This window comes from Mustela nigripes, chromosome 2 (assembly GCF_022355385.1).
Source record: "Mustela nigripes isolate SB6536 chromosome 2, MUSNIG.SB6536, whole genome shotgun sequence".
Classification (NCBI taxonomy): Eukaryota; Metazoa; Chordata; class Mammalia; order Carnivora; family Mustelidae; genus Mustela; species Mustela nigripes.
Window position 1 is genome coordinate 130,140,331 of NC_081558.1, and position 20,289 is coordinate 130,160,619.

The 20,289-nt window shown below is 32.4% G+C and overlaps 1 protein-coding gene across 1 annotated transcript in view; it reads left to right on the plus strand.

The window, feature by feature from the left end:
- The window catches only part of SI (sucrase-isomaltase), a 97,321-nt gene that overhangs the window by 67,246 nt on the left and 9,786 nt on the right, over positions 1-20,289 (plus strand). Inside the window, exons 35-43 of the mRNA XM_059388067.1 lie at positions 5,551-5,638; positions 6,628-6,766; positions 12,265-12,398; positions 13,423-13,457; positions 13,543-13,659; positions 16,750-16,898; positions 18,908-18,992; positions 19,077-19,133; positions 19,735-19,859. Coding sequence (XP_059244050.1) covers positions 5,551-5,638; positions 6,628-6,766; positions 12,265-12,398; positions 13,423-13,457; positions 13,543-13,659; positions 16,750-16,898; positions 18,908-18,992; positions 19,077-19,133; positions 19,735-19,859 — 929 coding nt within the window. The remainder of the gene's footprint in view (positions 1-5,550; positions 5,639-6,627; positions 6,767-12,264; positions 12,399-13,422; positions 13,458-13,542; positions 13,660-16,749; positions 16,899-18,907; positions 18,993-19,076; positions 19,134-19,734; positions 19,860-20,289) is intronic.

Sequence of the window (20,289 nt, forward strand, 5' to 3'; positions counted from 1 at the left end):
AAGATGCAAGGAACAGAAGAATGAATAAGTGATATGGAATATAGTATTATGGAAAATAATGAAGCTGAAAAGAAGAGGGAAAGTAAAGTATTGGATCATGAAAGTAGACAGGGAACTCAGTGACTCTATGGTATATAATAACATTTGTATCATAGGAATCACAGAAGAAGAAAAAAAAAGGAGGTAGGTTTATTTGAGGAAATTATAGCTGAAAACTTCTCTAATCTATGAAGGAAAAAGACTTCTAAATTCCAGGAGGCATAGAGAAATCCCATCAAAATCAACAAAAACCAGCTAGCACCAAGACATAGCATAGTAAAATTTGCAAAATACACAGATAAGGAAAGAATCTTGAAAGCAGCAAGAGACAAAAAAATTCCTTAGCCTACAAGGGAAGACAAATAAGGTTTGCAGCAAATCTACCCACAGAAACTAGGCAGGCCAGAAAAGAGTGGTATGATATATTCAATGTGCTGAATGGGAAAATTCTGCCCCTGAAAATACTCTATCCAGCAAGACTATCATTCAAAATAGAAAGAGAGATAAAGAGTTTCCCAAACAAAAATTAGAGGAGTTTGTGACCACTAAATGCTCTGTAAGAAATATCAAAGGGGTTTGAATGGGAAAGATGAAAAGCAACAAAACTAGAGAGGTCCTGAGAAAATCTCCAGAAACAATGAGGAATCAAGTAATAAAATTGCACTAAATTCACATCTATCAGTAATTACTCTGTAAATGGACAAAGTGCTCCAATCAGAAGACATATGGTGTCAAAATGAATAAAAAACAAGACCCAGGGAAACCTGGGTTAAACCTCTGCCTTCAGCTCAGGTCATGATCCCAGGGTCCTGGGATCGAGCCCCGCATCACGCTTTCTGCTTGGCAGGGAGACTGCCTTTCCCTCTCTGCCTGTCTCTCTGCTTACTTGTGATCTCTGTCAAGTAAATAAATAAAATATTATACAAACAAACAAACAAAACAAGACCCATCTATATGCTAGCTGGATTTTAGAATTAAAGACACCTGCAGATTGAAAGTGAGGGGATGAAGAAATATTTATTATGAAAATGAGCATAAGAAGAAAACCAGAGTAGCCATACTTATATCAGACAAACTAGACTATAAATCAAAGATTGTAAGAAGAGATGAGGAGGGGCATTACATCATAATAAAGCAGTTTGTCCAACAAGATTATCTAACAACTGTAAATACTTGTACCCTCAACTTGGGAACATCCAGATATATAAAACAATAGCAAACATAAAGGAACTCATTGATAATAATACAATAATAGCAAGGGACTTAACACTCCACTTACAGAAATGGACAGATAACCTAAGGAGAAAACCAACAAGGAAACAGTTTTGAATGACACCCTGTACCAGATGGATATAAGAGATATATTCAGAACATTTTATCCTAAAACAGCGGAACACACACTCTTTTTGAGTGCACCTGGGATATTCTCCAGAATAGATCACATATTAGGTCACAAAGCAAGTCTCAACAAGTACAAAAAGATTAAGATCATACCATGGGTATTTTCAGACCACAACACTACGAAACTTGAAGTCAACCACAAGGAAAAAAAAAAAAATGGAAAGACCACAAATACAGGGAGGATAAAGAACATCTTGCTAAATAATGATGGGTCAACCAGGAAGTTAAAGAAGAAATTAAAAAAAAAAATACATGGAAACAAATGAAAATGAAAAAAAGGTTGTCTAAAAGCTTTGGGATGCAGCCAAAAGTGGTCAAAAAAGGAAAAGTATATAGCAAAAAAAGTCTCAAATATAAACCTAACCTTACACCTACAGGAGCTAGAAAAAGAAAAACAAATAAAGCCTAAAGCCAACAGAAGAAGGGAAATAATAAATATTAGAGCAGAAATAAATAATATAAAAATGAACAAACAATAAAAAAAAAAAACCTCACAGAAGAATAGATCAATGAAACCAGGAGCTGATTCTTTGAAAAAAAAATAATAAAGTTGGTAAACCAGACTTATTAAAAAGAAAAGACAAAGGACTCAAATAAGTAATATTACAAATGAGAGAGGAAAAACAACAACCAACAAAATACCACAGAAGTATAATTTTAAGAGACAATAATTACATGAGAAATTATATGTCAACAAATTAGACAATTTGGAAGAAATGGATAAATTCCTAGAAAGAAATAAAGTACCAAAACTGAAACAGGAAGAAATAGAAATCTTGAAAAGACTGATAACCAGCAAAGAAATTGAATCAATAATCAAAAATCTCCCAACAAACAAGAGTCCGGGCCAGGTTTCTTTCCAGGAGAATTTTACCAAACATTTAAAGAAGAATATCTATTCTTCTGAAGCTATTCCAAAAAACAGAAATGGAAGAAAAACTTCCAAACTCATTTTATGAGGTGAGGATTACCTTGATTTCAAAACCAGACAAAGACCCCGCTAAAAATGAAAATTACAGACCAATATTCCTGATAAACATGGATGCAAAATTTGCAACAAAATATTAGCAAATTGAATCCAATAGTATATTAAAAGAATCATCTACCGTGATCATGTGGGAAATATTCCTGGGTTGCAAGGGTGATTCAATATTCACAAAGCAATCAATGTGATACACCACATTGATAAAGAAAGGATAAGAACCATATGATTCTTCCCAGAGATGCAGGAAAAAAATATTAACAAATTATAACATCCATTCTTGATAAAGACCCTCAACAAAGTAGGGATAGAGGTAAAATACCTCAACATCATAAAGGCCATATAAGAAAAATCCATAGCCAATAACATCCCCAATGAACAAAAACAGACTTATTCCTTTAAGGTCAGAAATAAAGCAGTGATATCCACTTTCACCTCTTTTATTTAATATAGTACTGGATACCCTACCCTCAAAAAAAAAAAAAAAAGTTTAAAATAAAAAGATAAAAAAGAAGTAAAAGGCATCCAACCTGGCAAAGAGGAAGTCAAACTTTTACCCTTTGCAGATGACTTCATACTCTATGTAGAAAACCTGAGAGACTTCATCAAAAAATTACCAAAACTTATTCATGAATTCAGTAAAGTCACAGGATACAAAAACAAGGTACAGGGATCTGTTGCACTTCTGTGCACAAATAATGAAGCAGCAGAAAGAGAAATCAAGGAATCAAACCCATTTATAATTGCACCAAAAACCATAAGATATCTAGGAATAAACCTAACCAAAGAGATAAAAGATTTGTACTCTGAAACTATAAAAACTTTTGAAAGAAACTGAAGAGGACACAAAAACATGGAAAAGACATTTCATGCTCATGGATTGGAGGAACAAATGTTAAAATGTCTATACTTCCAAAAGCAATCTGCACTTTTAAAGCAATCCCTATCAAAATAACACCAACATATTTCACAGAACTAGAACAAACAATCTTAAATTTATATGGAACAAGAAAAGACCTCAAACAGCCAGAAGAATGCTGAAAAGTAGAGCCAAAGATGGTGGCATCAAAATTCTGGGCTTCAAGCTACTTTAAAGCTGTAGTTACTAAAACAGTATGGTACTGGCACAAAAACAGACTCTTACATCAATAAAACAGAAGAAAACACAGAAATGGACACACAAATACATGATCAACTAATCTCTGACAAAATAAGAAAGAATATATAATGGAAAATGCCACTGTCTTCAACAAGTGAAATCGTGAAAAATGGACAGCAAAATGCAAAGTGAAACTTGACAACTTTCTTATACCATGTACAAAAATAAATTCAAAATTGATGAAAGACATAAATGTGAGACAGAAAGCCATCAAAATTCTAGAGGAGAATGCAGGCAGCAACCTGTTTGACATAGAAACTTCTTACTTGAAGCAAGGGAAACAATAGCAAAAATGAACTCTTGGGACTTCAAGATAAAAAGCATCTGAACAGCGAAGTAAACAATCAACAAAACTAAAAGGCAGCCTATGGAATGGGAGAAGATATTTGCAAATGTCTCATCAGATAAAGGGTTAGTATCCAAAACATATTAAAAAGTTACCAAACTCTACACCCCAAAAAGAAATAACCCAGTTGAGAAATGGGCAGAAGACACAGACGTTTTTCCAAAGAGACAAACAAATGGCTAACAGACACATGAAAAGATGCTCAACATCACTTGGTATCACAAAACTACAAGTCAAAACCATAATGAGATACTACTTCACACCTGTAAGAATGTCTAAAATTAGCAACATAGGAAAGAACAGGTGTTGGTGAGGATGTGGAAAAAAGGGAACCCTATTACACTGTTGGTTGGAATTTAAACTGGTGCACCCATGCTGGAAAACAGTATGAGAGTTCTCAAAAAGTTAAAAAATAGACCTATCTTATGATCCAGCAATTGCACTACTAAGTATTTACCCAAAGGATACAAAAATACTGATTCAAAGGGATACATGCACCCAAATATTTATAACACCATTATCAACAATAGCCAAATAATGGAAAGAGCCCAGTTGTGCATTGGCTGATGAATGGATAAAGTGGTATGTGTATGTCTATATATATATATATATATAGACACACACAATGGAATATTACTCAACCACAAAGAAAAAAATGAAATCTTGCCATTGACAAAAAGATGAATGTAACTAGAGACTATTATACTAAGTGAAATAAGGCAGTCAGAAGAAGAAAATACCATATGATTTCACTCATATGAGAAATTTAAGAAATGTAACAGATGAATATGTGGGAAAAAAGAGAGGCTAACCATGAGACTTTACTGCAAAGAGCAAACTTAGTGTCGCTGGAGGGCAGGTGGGCAGAGGGATGGTTTAAATGGGTGATGACTATTAAGAAGGGCATTTGTGATGAGCACTCGTGTTGTAGTTGAGTTATGGATCACTAAATTCTATACTTAAAAAATAAAAGTAAAAAAAAACGAAATAAATATTCTGTGTGTAAACTGTATTTTCTGATTTTAGAAAATCACATAAAATTGCATTTTTGGAAAAAAAAACAGTTGATTGAAGGCTCTAGAGCAGGAGTGGAGAGAGGACATGGGAGAATATACACATTATAATTTAATTTTATGTCTAGAAAACAGAAAATTTACTTAATTTTTTTTTTTTTTTTTACTTATTTATTTGACGCACAGAGATCACAAGTAGGCAGAGAAGTAGGCAGAGAAGCAGGCAAAGGGAGAGAAGAGGGAGGAAGCAGGCTCCCTGCCTAGCAGACAGCCCAATGCAAGGCTCAATCCCAGAACCCTGAGATCATGACCTGAGCCGAAGGCCGAGGCTTAACACACTGAGCCACCCAGGAGCCCCCAGAAAATTTACTTTTTATTTATATTCTATCTATAGAGAAATATAGGGCATTTTGTGTTTTACAAAAGGGGTCATGAAATGTAAAAAAGAAAAACAGATAAATTAAATATTTTAGTATTAAGATACCTTATAGTTTTGCTCCTTAGAATAGTGAATGTGCTCAAATATGCTTCTTTAATTTATTGGCTCTCTGAATTATTTCCTTTGAGAATATATGTTCTAAATTTTTAAATTCACTCTTCTCTCTTTAAGGACATGAATGAACCATCAAGTTTTGTACATGGAACAGTCAGCAATCAATGCAGAAATAAAGAGTTAAATTATCCACCTTATTTCCCAGGTACAATATTGTTGCTATACCTTTGATGGTATTGGTATTTATTTATCTGGTTTATATACCTTATAATGTAGGGAATAGGTTTCACATTTGTAATTCCCACTACCCATCTATACATTGAATCATAACTCAACCCATTACCAAAACTATTTAACATTATTTTTAGAAGAAAAATCAAGAAATATGTTTTATTTATATGAACATACTCCTAACTAAACATGCTTAAAATTGTTACTTTGAGTTTCTTGAGAATATTCTAAGTTTTGAAAATTCTCAATAATTCTTAAAATTAAAAAAAGAAACTTTTATGGAGTTTTCTTTTTAAATCTTTCTTCATTAGGAAAAAAATGAGAGAATACCAATAGCATTTCTTTGGTTGTCCCTGACCCAGATAAAAGGGGTCCAGTCACTCAATATTCATCCTCATACTCTCATGTTCATAAACTCTTGACACCTAAAGTTATGGCAAAGATCTGAAAAAAGGCATCTTTATCTGAGAAAAAGTGGATCAAAAAATAGTGCTGTTATAGCGCTTGTCCAGTTCTTACCCCCAGGGCTTTGTGTTTCCAAATGGATTTTTAATAAAAATTTATTTAATCAGTATGTCTCAAAATATAGTAGACTTTTAGTAATACCTTTTTTTCAGGTTTTTATTAATTCATGTTAATTGGTAACATTTTTGTTGCACTAAAAGTTACACTAAAATTTTTGGTAACATTTATTAATTCATGTTAATTGGTAACAGTTTGTTGCTCTAAATGTTACCTTAAAATTTTTCATGTTTTTCAGTCACAATTGTAACTATAGTCACTTACAGTTGCAGATTTTTTCATTTTGAATTCGCAGAGATGAAGTGTGCAAATGATTAAAAATCAATATTATTTTAAAACAATGATTAATGCTTTTGTCACAAGAATTTATAGATATGATTTACATATTTGCAAACAGGGTACTTTATAATACATTGATATTTTTCCATTGATTCTCCCCAGAACTCACAAAAAGAGCTAATGGATTACATTTCAGAACTATGTGTATGGAAACCGAGCAAATTCTTAGTGATGGATCATCTGTTTTGCATTACGATGTTCATAATCTGTATGGATGGTCACAAATGAAACCTAGTTATGAGTAAGCAATGTTCATAATTATCCTTTTTGACTCTTCATTGTCTTCTAGAAGTAAATTTAATGTTTTACCTACTTCAAGAGTTTTTCCCTGCTGACCTTATCTGATAGCACTTTCCTCCCCAATGCTGTCTGTAACTTACTTTGTCTTTTATGGCACTTATAATTATTGTGTTTCTCTTGCTATCTCTTTCTTTTCCTTTTTCTTCATTTATATCATTATATCATTGTTTTAAATTTTCATCCCATTCCAAAAGCAATTCTGAACAATTTTATTTTATCCTTCACTAGCTCATAATAGCACAGTGATTAATAAATAATAGGTGCTCAATAAATGGTTGTGAATGAATAAATGAATAAATAATATATAATTGATGTCATTAATTAAGACATTAAAGTTTGGTTAAATCTGTTGTTTAAATCCATAGCAACCAATTTAGAACATGTGAAAGTGAACTTTATTTAATGTCCACAATAAACAAACTTTTATGTGAGGCCAGTGATGATGGAACACAAATCATTCTTTGAATATCAAGTCTTCATTAACACTGTCCAGTAAGACTTCTTTTTGTAATGATAGAAATGTTTTATAATTCTGGGTTATCCAATATGTTATCTACTATCCATGTAAAACTGTTGAGCAATATGGCTAGTGTGACTCAGAAATGGTATTTTATTGTATTTTATTTTTTAAGATTTTATTTATTTATATAATTGAGAAAGAGTGCAAATGGAAGGATGGGCATAAGAAGAGGGTGAAAGAGAGAATCTCAAGCTGACTCCTTACTGAGTATGGACCCTGATGTGGGGTTTACTTAATTCACAACCCTGAGATTATGACCTGAGCTGAAGTCAAGAGTTGGATGCTTAACCAACTGAGTCAGCCAGTCATCCCCAGAAATGGAATTTTAATTTTTTAAAATTGTAACAAATTTAAATTTAAGTTGAATACTCCCATCTGGCTTGTGTACACCATGTCACACAGTGCAACTCTAGGTCAATGGCTCTTAACTACACAGAATAATCACCTGGAGATTTTTTTTTTAATGTATTTATTTAATCTGGGAAAATTTTTTCATCTCCTAAAAAAAAATGTATTTATTTAATTAGTTTGTAGTATACCTAAGATCTGAATTTTTAAAAATTTTCCAGGTGATTCCAATGAGCATGTATCTATAGTATATGACTGGAGTTGGTAAAAGAATGAAAAGCATTTTGGAGTAAAGTGTATGGGTAATATTTCCTCAGTTAGTGAAACATGCTTATCTTAGCACCATACTTCTCAACCTGAAAGAGGTGAATTATCTAAGATATTATTCCATGAATGTATGACAGTAGATTTGTTCAACAAATTCTAATGCAGGGACACTAAAATAATGTAGAAAGACTATGAAATGTAATTTTTAAGAGTAAACACATTGATCTTCAATAGTTTTTTTTTTTTAATTGGGACAAATCTTTCTTTAAATTTATCCTACTGGTACATAGTTTTGGAGCACAGTTATTCTCATTTTTTGTCCTCAGCTAATTTTATCATAAAAATACAGATATTAAAAAGAACAAAATTACTGAGAACTGACTGATAATCTTGGTGACAAAATTTACCCATTTTGAGATGAAACTATGTAGTTTAAGGGAAACTGAAAAATCATTTCTTCACTGAGGTAGTAATTTGAACTTCTGGAACACATGTCATGGTTCTAACACACTGTGGGATGCTTAATAAATTTAAGGAAATGTAGGTAAATTTCTAAATAGTTGATATACAAAGATTTAGGAAAATTTAGGGATATGTAAAATATATTTTACTCTTTTTTTTTTTTTTTTTTGACAGAGAGAGAGAGGGATGACAAGTAGGCAGAGAGGCAGGCAGAGAGACAGAGGGGAAAGCAGGCTCCCTGCTTCCGAGCAGAGAGCCCGATGCGGGACCTGATCCCAGGACTCTGAGATCATGACCTGACCTGAAGGCAGAGGCTTAACCCACTGAGCCACTCAGGCGCCCCAAAATATATTTTACTCTTAAATAACAAACATTATGAAGAAGAGATCGTCACAATCTTCCAAAGAACATTTTTTTAAAATTTAAAGTCACAATACATTTCTTTAATAGTATTAATTTTGCTCCTATTCATAAAATTTTCAATAAAAATTTCAACCACATTTGTTATTTAAATTATAGAGTAATGAATTTTAAATGTTGAGTTATATAATAGCTCAATTTACACATAGCCCTAGACTTTCATGTTTTAGATATTTTCTTGATATTTATTTTTTTCAGTTACATTAGTAAAAAATGTTGAACTTTCAGAAATTTCAGAGATTAAATATAATCTATATCTTTAAAAACCTTGACAAATATAAAAGAACAGTATAAATAATTACATTTACATTGAGGTGAAGGATGGATAGTAAGGACTTTTTATTACTCATTGGGGAAAAGTGAAAGGATTAAAAACAAATTTTTTTTCTTCAAGTTATCCAAACTATAGCATTCATTTTATCATTCCTTTTTTTTTTTTTTTTTTGATGCTGCTTTTGTCTTTCAAAACTGGTGCAGGTTTAACATGCAACTAGTTTTTGCTACTGTCCTCTTCACTAAACATGTCACAAACAAGAAAAAAAAAAAAAAAAAACAAGGAAAGAATACAATGAATGGACTCAGAAACAGGAGATAAATAATCAGCTTGAGAAACTGCAGTTTTAGAGGAAGGACCTTGGATATCAGTGGCAAATGAAGTTCCCATACAAAAACGTTCAGCCTTCAATAGCTCTCTTTCTCTTATTTAAAATTCAATGTTGAACTGAAAAAAGTCTGTGCTTCTAATGTAAGAATAATTACACTATAAAAATTACCTCAAATTGTGTTCAAATTCCAAACAATTATCCAAGTATTTTATATCTATATATTCTGTATTTTCAACTTCAACAATACCTTGAGTGACTTTATAGATTATTATATATTTTTCATGAGAAGGGATGTAGAAAAATAAAAATCTTTATCTCCATCTGGACAAAAGGGAGGTTTGGTGTTAAATATGTGATTTTTAAGTAAATCCCCCAGATTTTTGTAATCATAATTTTGAATGGAATAAAAAAATCAATAGATACAATTTATTTTTTCAGATATTCCTATAGACTTTTTTCCCCAAAATTTAAGATATTTTTAGAAGTTTTTAAATTCTTTTAAAAATGCTAATGGAAGCAACTATAAGCACAGAATAAAAATACTTCCCTAACACAACATTAAAATCCTTTCTATGTTAGATTTTGCAAAATCAACTGATAACAAAGGATAAGCTGTCCTACAGGTGAAAAATGTTTCTTAAATTTAAGCTATATTCATTATGACTAAGCTATTTGTAAAGTTGGAACATGTCAAAAATATTTGGAAAATATTTATAGTGGTGAGACTTTTAAATTATATCTCTAGTAGTTGCAAGTGATTTCTCAAGAGTTTTGTTCCCCAATATTCTCCGAATGGTTACAGAGGAGATTCTTCTAAGGTCCTTAAGAGAAAATTATTATGAAAATAATTAACAAAATTCTTCTCAACCAGAAATCTAGCAAAACATTTGTTCAGTTATTGATTTAAAGTCTCAGTAAAAAAAAAAAAAAAATGTTGCATACAGCAGGAAAAAAAGGAATTCTTTAAGAATGTATATTTCATGGGGCCATCTGGGTGTCTCAGTAAGTTAAGCATCTGCCTTCTTCTCAGGTCATGATCCCAGGACCCTGGGATCGAGCCCCATGTAGGGATCTCCACTCAACAGAAGCTTGCTTCTCTCTCTCCCTGGCTTTCCCCCTGCTTGTACTCTCTCTCTCACTGTCAAATAAATAAATAAAATCCTTTATTTTTTAAGATTTTATTTATTTATTTGACAGAGATTACAAGTAGGCAGAGAGGCAGGCAGAGAGAGAGGGGGGAAGCAGACTCCCCACTGAGCAGAGAGCCTGATGTGGGGGCTCGATCCCAGGAACCTGAGATCATGACCTGAGCCGAAGGCAGAGGCTTAACCCACTGAACTGCCCAGGCACCCAATAGATAAAATCTTAAAAAAAAAGAATACATATTTCTTGAATGTGAATATATTAGGAATTTGGGACCTTAATCTTTATAAATAGTTTTTATATTAGTTAATTAAAATTAATTTTGTTTGCAAATGAACTAACCTTAGAATATATATTTTCACATATATTTTTAGATTGATCATCGGTTTTTTTATTCTCTATATAAATAATCATTCATTTCTTGTTAAATGTCAGCAAATATATAGATGTGTGTTAAATATATTAATGTTCCTAAATAGACTATATACTCATATTTATGGTAGAAAATGAAACAATGAAAATAGTTTTCTTGTATGATGGACATACATGCAAGTAGGAAATTTTAAATTAGCAAATACAATGTGGCCTTTATTATTAATAGATGGTTAAATATATCATCCTACGTCCATTGAAAACACTTTTAGTTTCCTATAATTTTGACATGATATATTCATTAATACAAAACTGTCTTGAGCTACTAGTTTATCCCAAGCACTATATTAGGCGCAAAAAAATAGAAAGAAGATTAAGACATTATCTCTAACTTCAAGAATCTCAAGATCTCACTGAAGAAACTTTATGTATAAAGAAATCAGAACAAACACTGTGGTCCAAAATGATTGTGAAGTGTGCCTAATTAGCTATTTGAAGTATTTTTTTTCTGAGTAGTTCTGTACTCCTTATTCATATGCAATTTATTTTAAATAATATAAAAATAAACACTTTACTTCCATTAATATTGGGATATTTTCTACTTCAGATGCTTTTATAGTATCACACAGAAAGAGATGCAGATAATATAAAATAATACATTATTATATATTTTTTAGCACTATACTATGTTTTAAAATGAATAGTAGTAAGTCACTGAAGTCTCTTCAAAGATTGAGTAGGGGTAAAAAGAAAAAAAATATATGAGGTAATTTGTAAAATTCATTCTCTTGAAATCTGGCTTTGGTTAGATTCTGTACTTGGAATAGAACAACTAGTTTTATTTTAAACACCCAAAAAACCTTGCTCACTTTAATCTACCTTCTCTAAAACAGAGAGTATTGTGGCAAAGAGTCTCTGTAGAGTGATATGGAGGTTAAGTGTTGACAAGTTATAACTGAGAAGTATTGGAACAACCAATATTTAGAGCCTAGACCTTTATTCAAGAGAACACAGTTAAATAGAATAAAATGGGGTCATTAAAAAAAAACTTAAGCTATAACTATTTAGTTGATTTAATAACTTCAGTAGTTAACTTGTATTCATTGAGCAAAGAAACAAAGGCTACTTAAGCATGTCAGTCTAGTAAATGTTGGAAGGGAAAGAACAAGTTTTAGTAACAGACAACAAAAACACCACACACACACACACACACACATACACACTTTTTTTTTTTTTTAATGAGGTGTTCATAAATAGAAATATCTGGAAATACCTCATGTGAAAATTCTCCATCTATTTTAGTGCATTGCAGAAGACAACTGGCAAAAGAGGAATTGTTATTTCTCGTTCCACATATCCTACTGGTGGACAATGGGGAGGGCATTGGCTTGGAGACAACTATGCACAATGGGACAATTTGGACAAATCAATCATTGGTATGTGAGTCACCATCTATATCATTACGCTATTGAGTTTTCCTTTAGGTATTCACTTTTGCAGGAACTAGATACTCACTTTTGCAGGTATTCACTTTTGCAGGTACTAGTTCGATATACCTTATAAGTTCTTTTGAGAAACATACTTTTGCATCATATTTTATAACAAATAGCATGATGAAAAGAGAGTGGACTAGAAAGTAGGATCTGGGATGTGTTATAGAAACTAATGATATCTACCTAGTTTATTTTGAGGAAATAATTTCATTCTTTTTGGTCTCAGTTCCCTGGGAAAGGTCAGGAACTGGGAAGGATAATATCTAGAGCTAAGAATAGAAATGGATAGAAATTCTAGATTCTAGGGAATAAGAATACTCATAGATGCTAAAGAATGGAACACTTCAAGCCACATTTTTAAGGAGTCTTTTGACAGTCGGGTAAATAGTAAATAAGACGTTATTATTTTAAAGGGGGAAATGGATAATTTTCTGTTTGAGATCTAGTTTTAAAAATTCTTTTACTGTTTACATTAAGATTCAAGGAAAACAATCAGTGTTTTACAAATACTACTTTGAAAGGAGAGCTGGGATATCACATGAATCCTATATTACTGAAGAGGTTTCAGATGATTTTATTTAATAAAGATGATTTTTTATTTCCCAAATGATGAGAGCCTTGGTTAAATAATTACATAGACAGCTGTTTATTAAAAAAATTAAACCAAGGAAAATACTACCACTTTTTTCTCATACTGTAATGTACTTATAACCATTTTGTGCTCTAAATGTACCAACTTGAAAGTCACAAAGAAGCATAGTATTTTATTTTTATAAATGTCATTAACACTATAACATAAAAAACTTGAATAGTGTAAGAGGAAATGATAGAAAGGTATATGAATAATCTGAAAACTGTATCATTGGATTAGGTTATTAGAAATAAGACATCTTTATAAATAGAAAAAATCAAATATCAAAATATATGAAAAAGTAGCTTTCTAAGATTTTTCCTGATTTTTTTTTAGGTATGATGGAATTTAGTCTCTTTGGAATCTCATATGTAAGTATTTCTATTCCTTTTATCTTTATAACTTACAAAGATTAAGAAACAAACCATTAAAATTAAACATCACAATATGTTTTAGACTGGAGCAGATATTTGTGGTTTCTTCAACAATTCAGAATATGAGCTCTGTGCCCGCTGGATGCAACTTGGAGCATTTTATCCGTACTCAAGAAATCACAACATTGCTTTTACTAGGGTATGTAGTTACTACATTTACTCTCATTCCTTTCCCCCTACTAACTTTGGAAGTTTTTAAATAGAATTCACCCTCTGCACTACAGGGGAAGGGAGGGAAAACTGAATGAGAAGAAATCAGAGAAGGAGACAAACCATGAGAGACTCTGAACTCAGGAAAACAAACAGCGTTACAGATGGGAGTGCAGTGTGGGGTAACAAGGTGATGGGTATTAGGGAGGGCACATGTTGTGATGTGCACTGGGTCTTATACACAATTAATGAATCGTTGAACACTACGTCAAAAACTAATGATGTACCAAATGTTAGCTAATTAAATATAATAATAATAAACAAAAATCATCACAAATAAAGAATTCACCCTATCAGGCTGATTTTCAATGCATACTTTGTATGAACCTCTTTACATTTACTTAGGGCATCTGAGCTCATTGCTTTCAGAATTTTCTGATTTGGGTTACTTTATACTTTGGACTTTAGAACTTGGTTAGCTGACATACTTACTGCTGTTCTGTATAATTTTGGAATAGTCAGGGGAGAAAAAAAACCCGCTTCTTGAACTTCTTTCAACTGAGACAAAACAATTTAAAAAACAGCTTCAAACTAAATAATCAGGGAAAAGTCATTTGAAATACTACTATCAGTGTATGAAAATGAGCAGATTTAAAAGGCAAATGTTAAGATAATGAGTTGAGAAATCGAGAAAAAAAAAGAAAAAGGAATTATGGGGGCTAATTCTTGTGTTGTGGCACAACTCTCCATGTTACTAAATTGTCTGAAAGAAATTTTTGGAAAAGAGAGGTGACAATATTAAAAGTTATAGAAATGTATTAATAATTAGAGGCAATACCTAATTAAGTGCTAAATTTTGTGATATTGACTTTTAGTGAAGTGCAGAGAAAAGATGAATTATCAAAATGCACCTCATGGAAAAGTTGCAGATAGAGCTGGTCTTTGAAGGATGGGTTCTAGCAGTAGTAACTGAGTGGTGGAGCTTATCACGTGCTGTGAAATCTTTTTGTCCATCCTGGGAAGTGTTAGAGGGAAGGATATATTTTAGAAAATGAAAATCTATATAAGGATAGAAGGCAGTATGAGACTACATTTTGGAAGAAAGTTTGGCAATAACATAACTTGTTGGAATAAGAATAACTTGCTGTCAATAATGCAATTTAGGAAGCTGTAACATTGGAAGAGTAAAATGAATCAATAAAAACCTGCACAGGGATTTATTCAACAAGTATTTATTAAGAGTCTACCATTTAATATTTATAAATTCCCTGCCCCATGATTCATATAATGTAGGCAGGATAGAGATAATAGGCAAATATGTATATGTAAGTGTGTATATATAGCCAGATATAAATAAATGCATATGAGGGAAAACAGTGAAAGCAAAAGTGATAGGGATTTATGAGGACTCAGTTTTAGAAGCAGTACTTAGGAAGGTCCTCTTGCTTGAAATGACTTAAGCGTTAGAGTGGAGACTTGAGTGAAGCACAGCAACCAAAACCAATATAAGGATATGGGAGAGAATTCAGGTAGAGGGTGCAAGTGAAAACCTCCAAGATGGGAGGTGGCTGGAGTTTTGGAGAAGATGAAATGGAGGAAGAAAAAACTGAGGAAGTATTTTTAAATAAAAATCTATGGAACAGAAGCCTCAACTTAAGTTCAATTATGAGGTAGTATAATTGAATTTAGGGATGCACAGTTTAGAATTAAGTTCTTCTGTATTGTTAAAATTGAAATAATGTCAGCGAGGTCAGTAAGTTAAGAGATGATTTTTACCTCTTCTTATCTTTGGAAGTGGTAACAATAGGATCAGTTACTGTTTACTAATTTTTGAACCACTTTACTTTCAAGGTTTTGCCTATTTTAACATTATTTTCCATATAACAATGGTAACAGTCATCATAAAGCTTTACTACCAAAATCTAAAAAAAGTTGGCATCTGTATGGATATGGCATAGTTCTTAATACCATCATTCCTATTGATACCAGCAAAAAACATGGAAAGTATTGCCCCCTGGAGTTATGTGGCAGCCTGTTTTTTCCCTAGTACAAATTAAAATGTAAAATATGAATCACTGTCCCTACTATATTTTAACCAGTAAATGCAACGTGTTGTTTTTTTTTTTTTTTAGAGAAAGAGAGAGCTGTGCAAGTGGGGGGAGGGGCAAAGGGAGAGAGACAGAATATTAAGCAGGCAACATGCTCAACACAGAGTCTAATGGGGGGCTCCATCCCTTGACTCTGAGGTAATGACCTGAGCCTAATCAAGAGTTGGAGGATTGGAGTCCCTGTGTGACTCAGTGAGTTACCTATCTGCCTTTGGCTCAGGTCGCGATCCCAGGATCCTGGGATTGAGCCACATAGGTCTCTGTCCTTAGCAAAGAAACTATTTCTCCCTTTTCCATCTGACCCTCCCTCTACTCATGCTCTCTCTCTGTCAAATAAATATATAAAATCTTTATTAAAAAAAAAGTTGGATGCTTAATGGACTAAGTCACTCAGGTGCCACACAACATTTTGAACAGGTTTTAATCTTTGCAGTGTTAATTTTCGTTTTTACCTTGAGTGCATATTCCAGAGGAGACTAGGGCATGCCCTTCTTTCTTATTCAGAATTAATTAGGTCCTCTCTTTCTCCTATTCGATTAATTCTTTCATATCATAATTTATCCATTTCTCATGAGAACACACAGTGTGGGGGCATCACCAAAATGAGCTCTGCATGTCTATATCGGCTTTTGTACAGCATTTTATTTCTTTTCTAGTCTTTTCATCCCTATACTGATAATCACCATGATTGACAATGTATTTGCTACCTATTCAAATATGAACTGCTTTTTACATATGTTCATCTAAAGTGAATCAAGCTATTTGCATTTTTAATTAAAATATGTTCTTTCTTCATCATATGAGATAGAAATATTACTGCATAAGATCTTTGTGATATTTGTGAAGAAAGTATATACCACATGCAATGAATGAATATTATTTTCTACTTTTTATTCTCCAATCATGTATTTGAAAATTATGATTTAAACAAGGACAAGAGCTTATGACTATTTCATTCTGCTTTGTTTCAGAGACAAGATCCTGCTTCCTGGAATGCAACTTTTTCTGAAATGTCAAGGAATATTCTAAATATTAGATACACTTTATTGCCTTACTTCTATACACAGATGCATGAAATTCATGCTCATGGGGGCACTGTTATTCGACCCCTTTTGCATGAGTAAGCACAAATTCTTCTTCTTTTTTTTTTTTTTGCCAAAAGGGGACAAATTTCATTTAATTTACTCAGTAATCTCATAAAGTGTAGAATATTTGAAATTGGAAGTGTTTTCATTGCTATTTTAATTTAAAATTTGGGTTAATAAACATTTACATAAATAAGTATTAATAAACAGGGTGGTAATAAAATAAAACATTAATCAGTTATTGAAAAGTTATAATTTTTATAATTACTATATTCCTAGTGTTTCGATTTATATATCTTTTTATATTGAATATTTTAAAAATGAAGGCAAGTAATATTATCTCTACACAATGATTTGATTAATTGAAGTTAGTAACAGTTAAGTAAATCTACCATATATATGTATGCCTAACTGAAGAAAACTGTCTCACCTTTTCTTGGAGATGTGTTATAGAGCACCCTAGAACAGTGCTAGTATTTTGCTTAGAAAATTGTTTTGGATTCACTCCTTAAAGCTTAAACTGATATATGATCAAATCTTAAAATTCTATTCTACTAGCATAGTTGTAAAAATTGTAGCTTGTCCTATTTTTAAGGCAAATACCAGCTAACTCTTTTTGTTTATGTCACACACACACACACACACACACACACACACACACACACACTATATTACCAGAGTAATTGAGTGAGGTGATTTGTTAGATGGTACAATTGATAAATCAGTAAAAATACACAGCATATATTTGCTAAATTAAATAATAGTATGCAAGGCAAAATGACAAACGTAATAGGTTGATCAATATGCCATCTGTTCTGATGACGGGATCTTAAACATAACAGGTTTTCCTAAGTTTATATTATCCACCAGTTACTTTATTAATTTATCTACCATAATCCATTCTTTATTTCTGGTAAATTTCTATTAATATCTGCCTCTATTATTTCCACAGTTTGTCTTCTCCCTATTAACTTCCCAGAAGAGTCAGAGTATAAGCTCTAAACTGAATCCCCAATCAGAAACATTATTATTAACTTTGCAGACTCTTGTCCTACTGAGTACATCTTGGCCCTTTATCCCACAAAAAGTCCAGGAAGCAGTAAATTCAGCAGTCCACCTTGGCATGAATCTGTTTGTAGAAGAGTGAAACAACAACAAAAGAACAAATTGAAATGTGCAGTTCTGTTTCAGTTAGAGAAAAAAATTTGGACATTTAATAGTGACTGTTCTGGAACTATGAAGAACAGATTTTGGTGTTTCCAAACATTTGTACCTGAAATTCAGAAATACATTAAATGCACTATTCAGTGAGCTCTAATTTAAGTAGAGAAGCAAAATCTTTTTTATTCTTTTGCTCATTTCTCTTTCTTTCTTTCTTTTTTTATTATTATGAACTCTGGGAAACAAATTTTTTTTTAATTACTGAATCAAGATTTCTATTTATTTATTTATTTATTTATTTAATTCATTTGGCAAAGAGAGATAGCAAGAGAGAGAGAGAGGGAGAGAGCACAAGCAGGAGAAGTGGCAGGCAGAGGGAGAAGCAGGCTTCCTGCCAAACAGGGAGGCTGGTAAGAGCTCCATCCCAGGACGCTGGGATCCTGACCTGTGCTGAAGGCAGACGGTTAACCGACTTGAGCCACACAGGCACGAAATCAAGATTTCGTATAGCACACTTTCCTCACACTTCTCTTCCAGACTATTTGTTACTCATGTTTCCTAGTTTGTTGAACTTCTACAAGGTAAAGTTAATATTTGTACCTCTGTGAATTCTCTTCAAAGATTTCTCATTTAATTGGCCTTACAGAAATTCTCTGTGTTTTGTCAGGAAGTATGGTTATAGTTTACATTAACTTGTAAAATATTGCACTACTTATTTAACATTAAATTCCAAATGATAGAATTGTTTTTGATTTGTTTATAGTTTGGTTTTCACTTCAGTCCACAAAAGTTTATACAGCAAAATGTGATTTGAATAATTATTTTATGATATTCAGGAGAAATGAAGTTCTTTGACTTAATTATTTGTAAATATTCTGTCAAGGTTCTTTAATGACAAGATAACATGGGATATATTCAAGCAGTTCCTGTGGGGGCCAGCATTTCTGGTTACTGCTGTGTTGGAACCTGTAAGTCCTATCATATATTTTTGTTCACAAAATATTATTTTCCTTGACCTATATGTTTTTAATGACTGTATCTTTAAATTCCAGAGTGTTAAGTCTGTAATAGGCTATGTTCCTGATGCTCGGTGGTTTGATTATCATACGGTAAGTGGTTAGGGAATTCTGGGGAATTGACTAAAAACATATGAGTAACTGTTTTATACTAGCTTTTTCATTGGTGACATATTTGGTTTACTTTACACTTAAAAAGGTAAGATATTTCTTGCTAATTATAGCTGTATCAAATTAATACACAGTGAAAGAGTTAATTTATTCTGCCGTAGCTTATTATGGAGTCATTGATTTATTTTACTGAATAAACATAACATTGTACACAAGAAGGTCATTGTCCTGTATCAATATGCAAAATTACCATTAAAGGTTATATAGTCCTTCCAAGAATAACGTATATGACAAGCCAGGAATAACTTTTGTGACCTTTGAAAACCCATGAATTTTCTGCATGAGAGTATCACAAAAACAAATGGTGGTAAATTACTTTCAAAGCTATTAATAACTAAGAACTAAGTATATACTTTAAGTAACATGATTTCTCAAATACGTGTTTGAGTTTTTATTAATTTTTGTATGTGTATCAATTGATGTACTTACATCAGTATTTTTGTTTGATATATCAAACACCAATATTGCTGATGATTCCATTTCTTGCCACTTATGTTATTCCTTCCAACCTCCTCATTTCCAGGGCCAAGATATTAAAGTCAGAGGGCAGTTTCATGAATTTTATACTCCTTTAGATACAATAAACCTACATGTCCGTGGTGGTCACATCCTACCATGTCAGGAGCCTGATAAAAACACATTTCACAGGTAAGTGAAGTATTTATAAGAGCTCAGATTAAATTCTGAGATATGTCCTGCTAGAATTGTCAGGAACTGGGAAGGGTCTGAGATTTTACCTTATTTCCAACTGAACAAGTTACTCTGCCACAGTGTCATGGATGTTGGGTAAGAGACAAACGCCTTTCTTATTCATGGCATAGCAAGAGACTTGAATTTCATGTTTGCTTGGGGTTTCCTTGTCCCTGAAGTCCCATGGGGATGACCTAGGCCTAGACAGAAACTGCACATGTAGGAGGTTGTGTCACAGCTACGGAACTCCAGGCTTAGGCACTCAGCCCTTTATAATGGGCTGTAAGCAAACCTCTTCATTGTTTGCTTTTAAGGGGATTTATTATACTGGTCAGTAAATTTTTTAAAAAATTAATTTAAAAACAAACAATGCCCTATCTTCCAATAC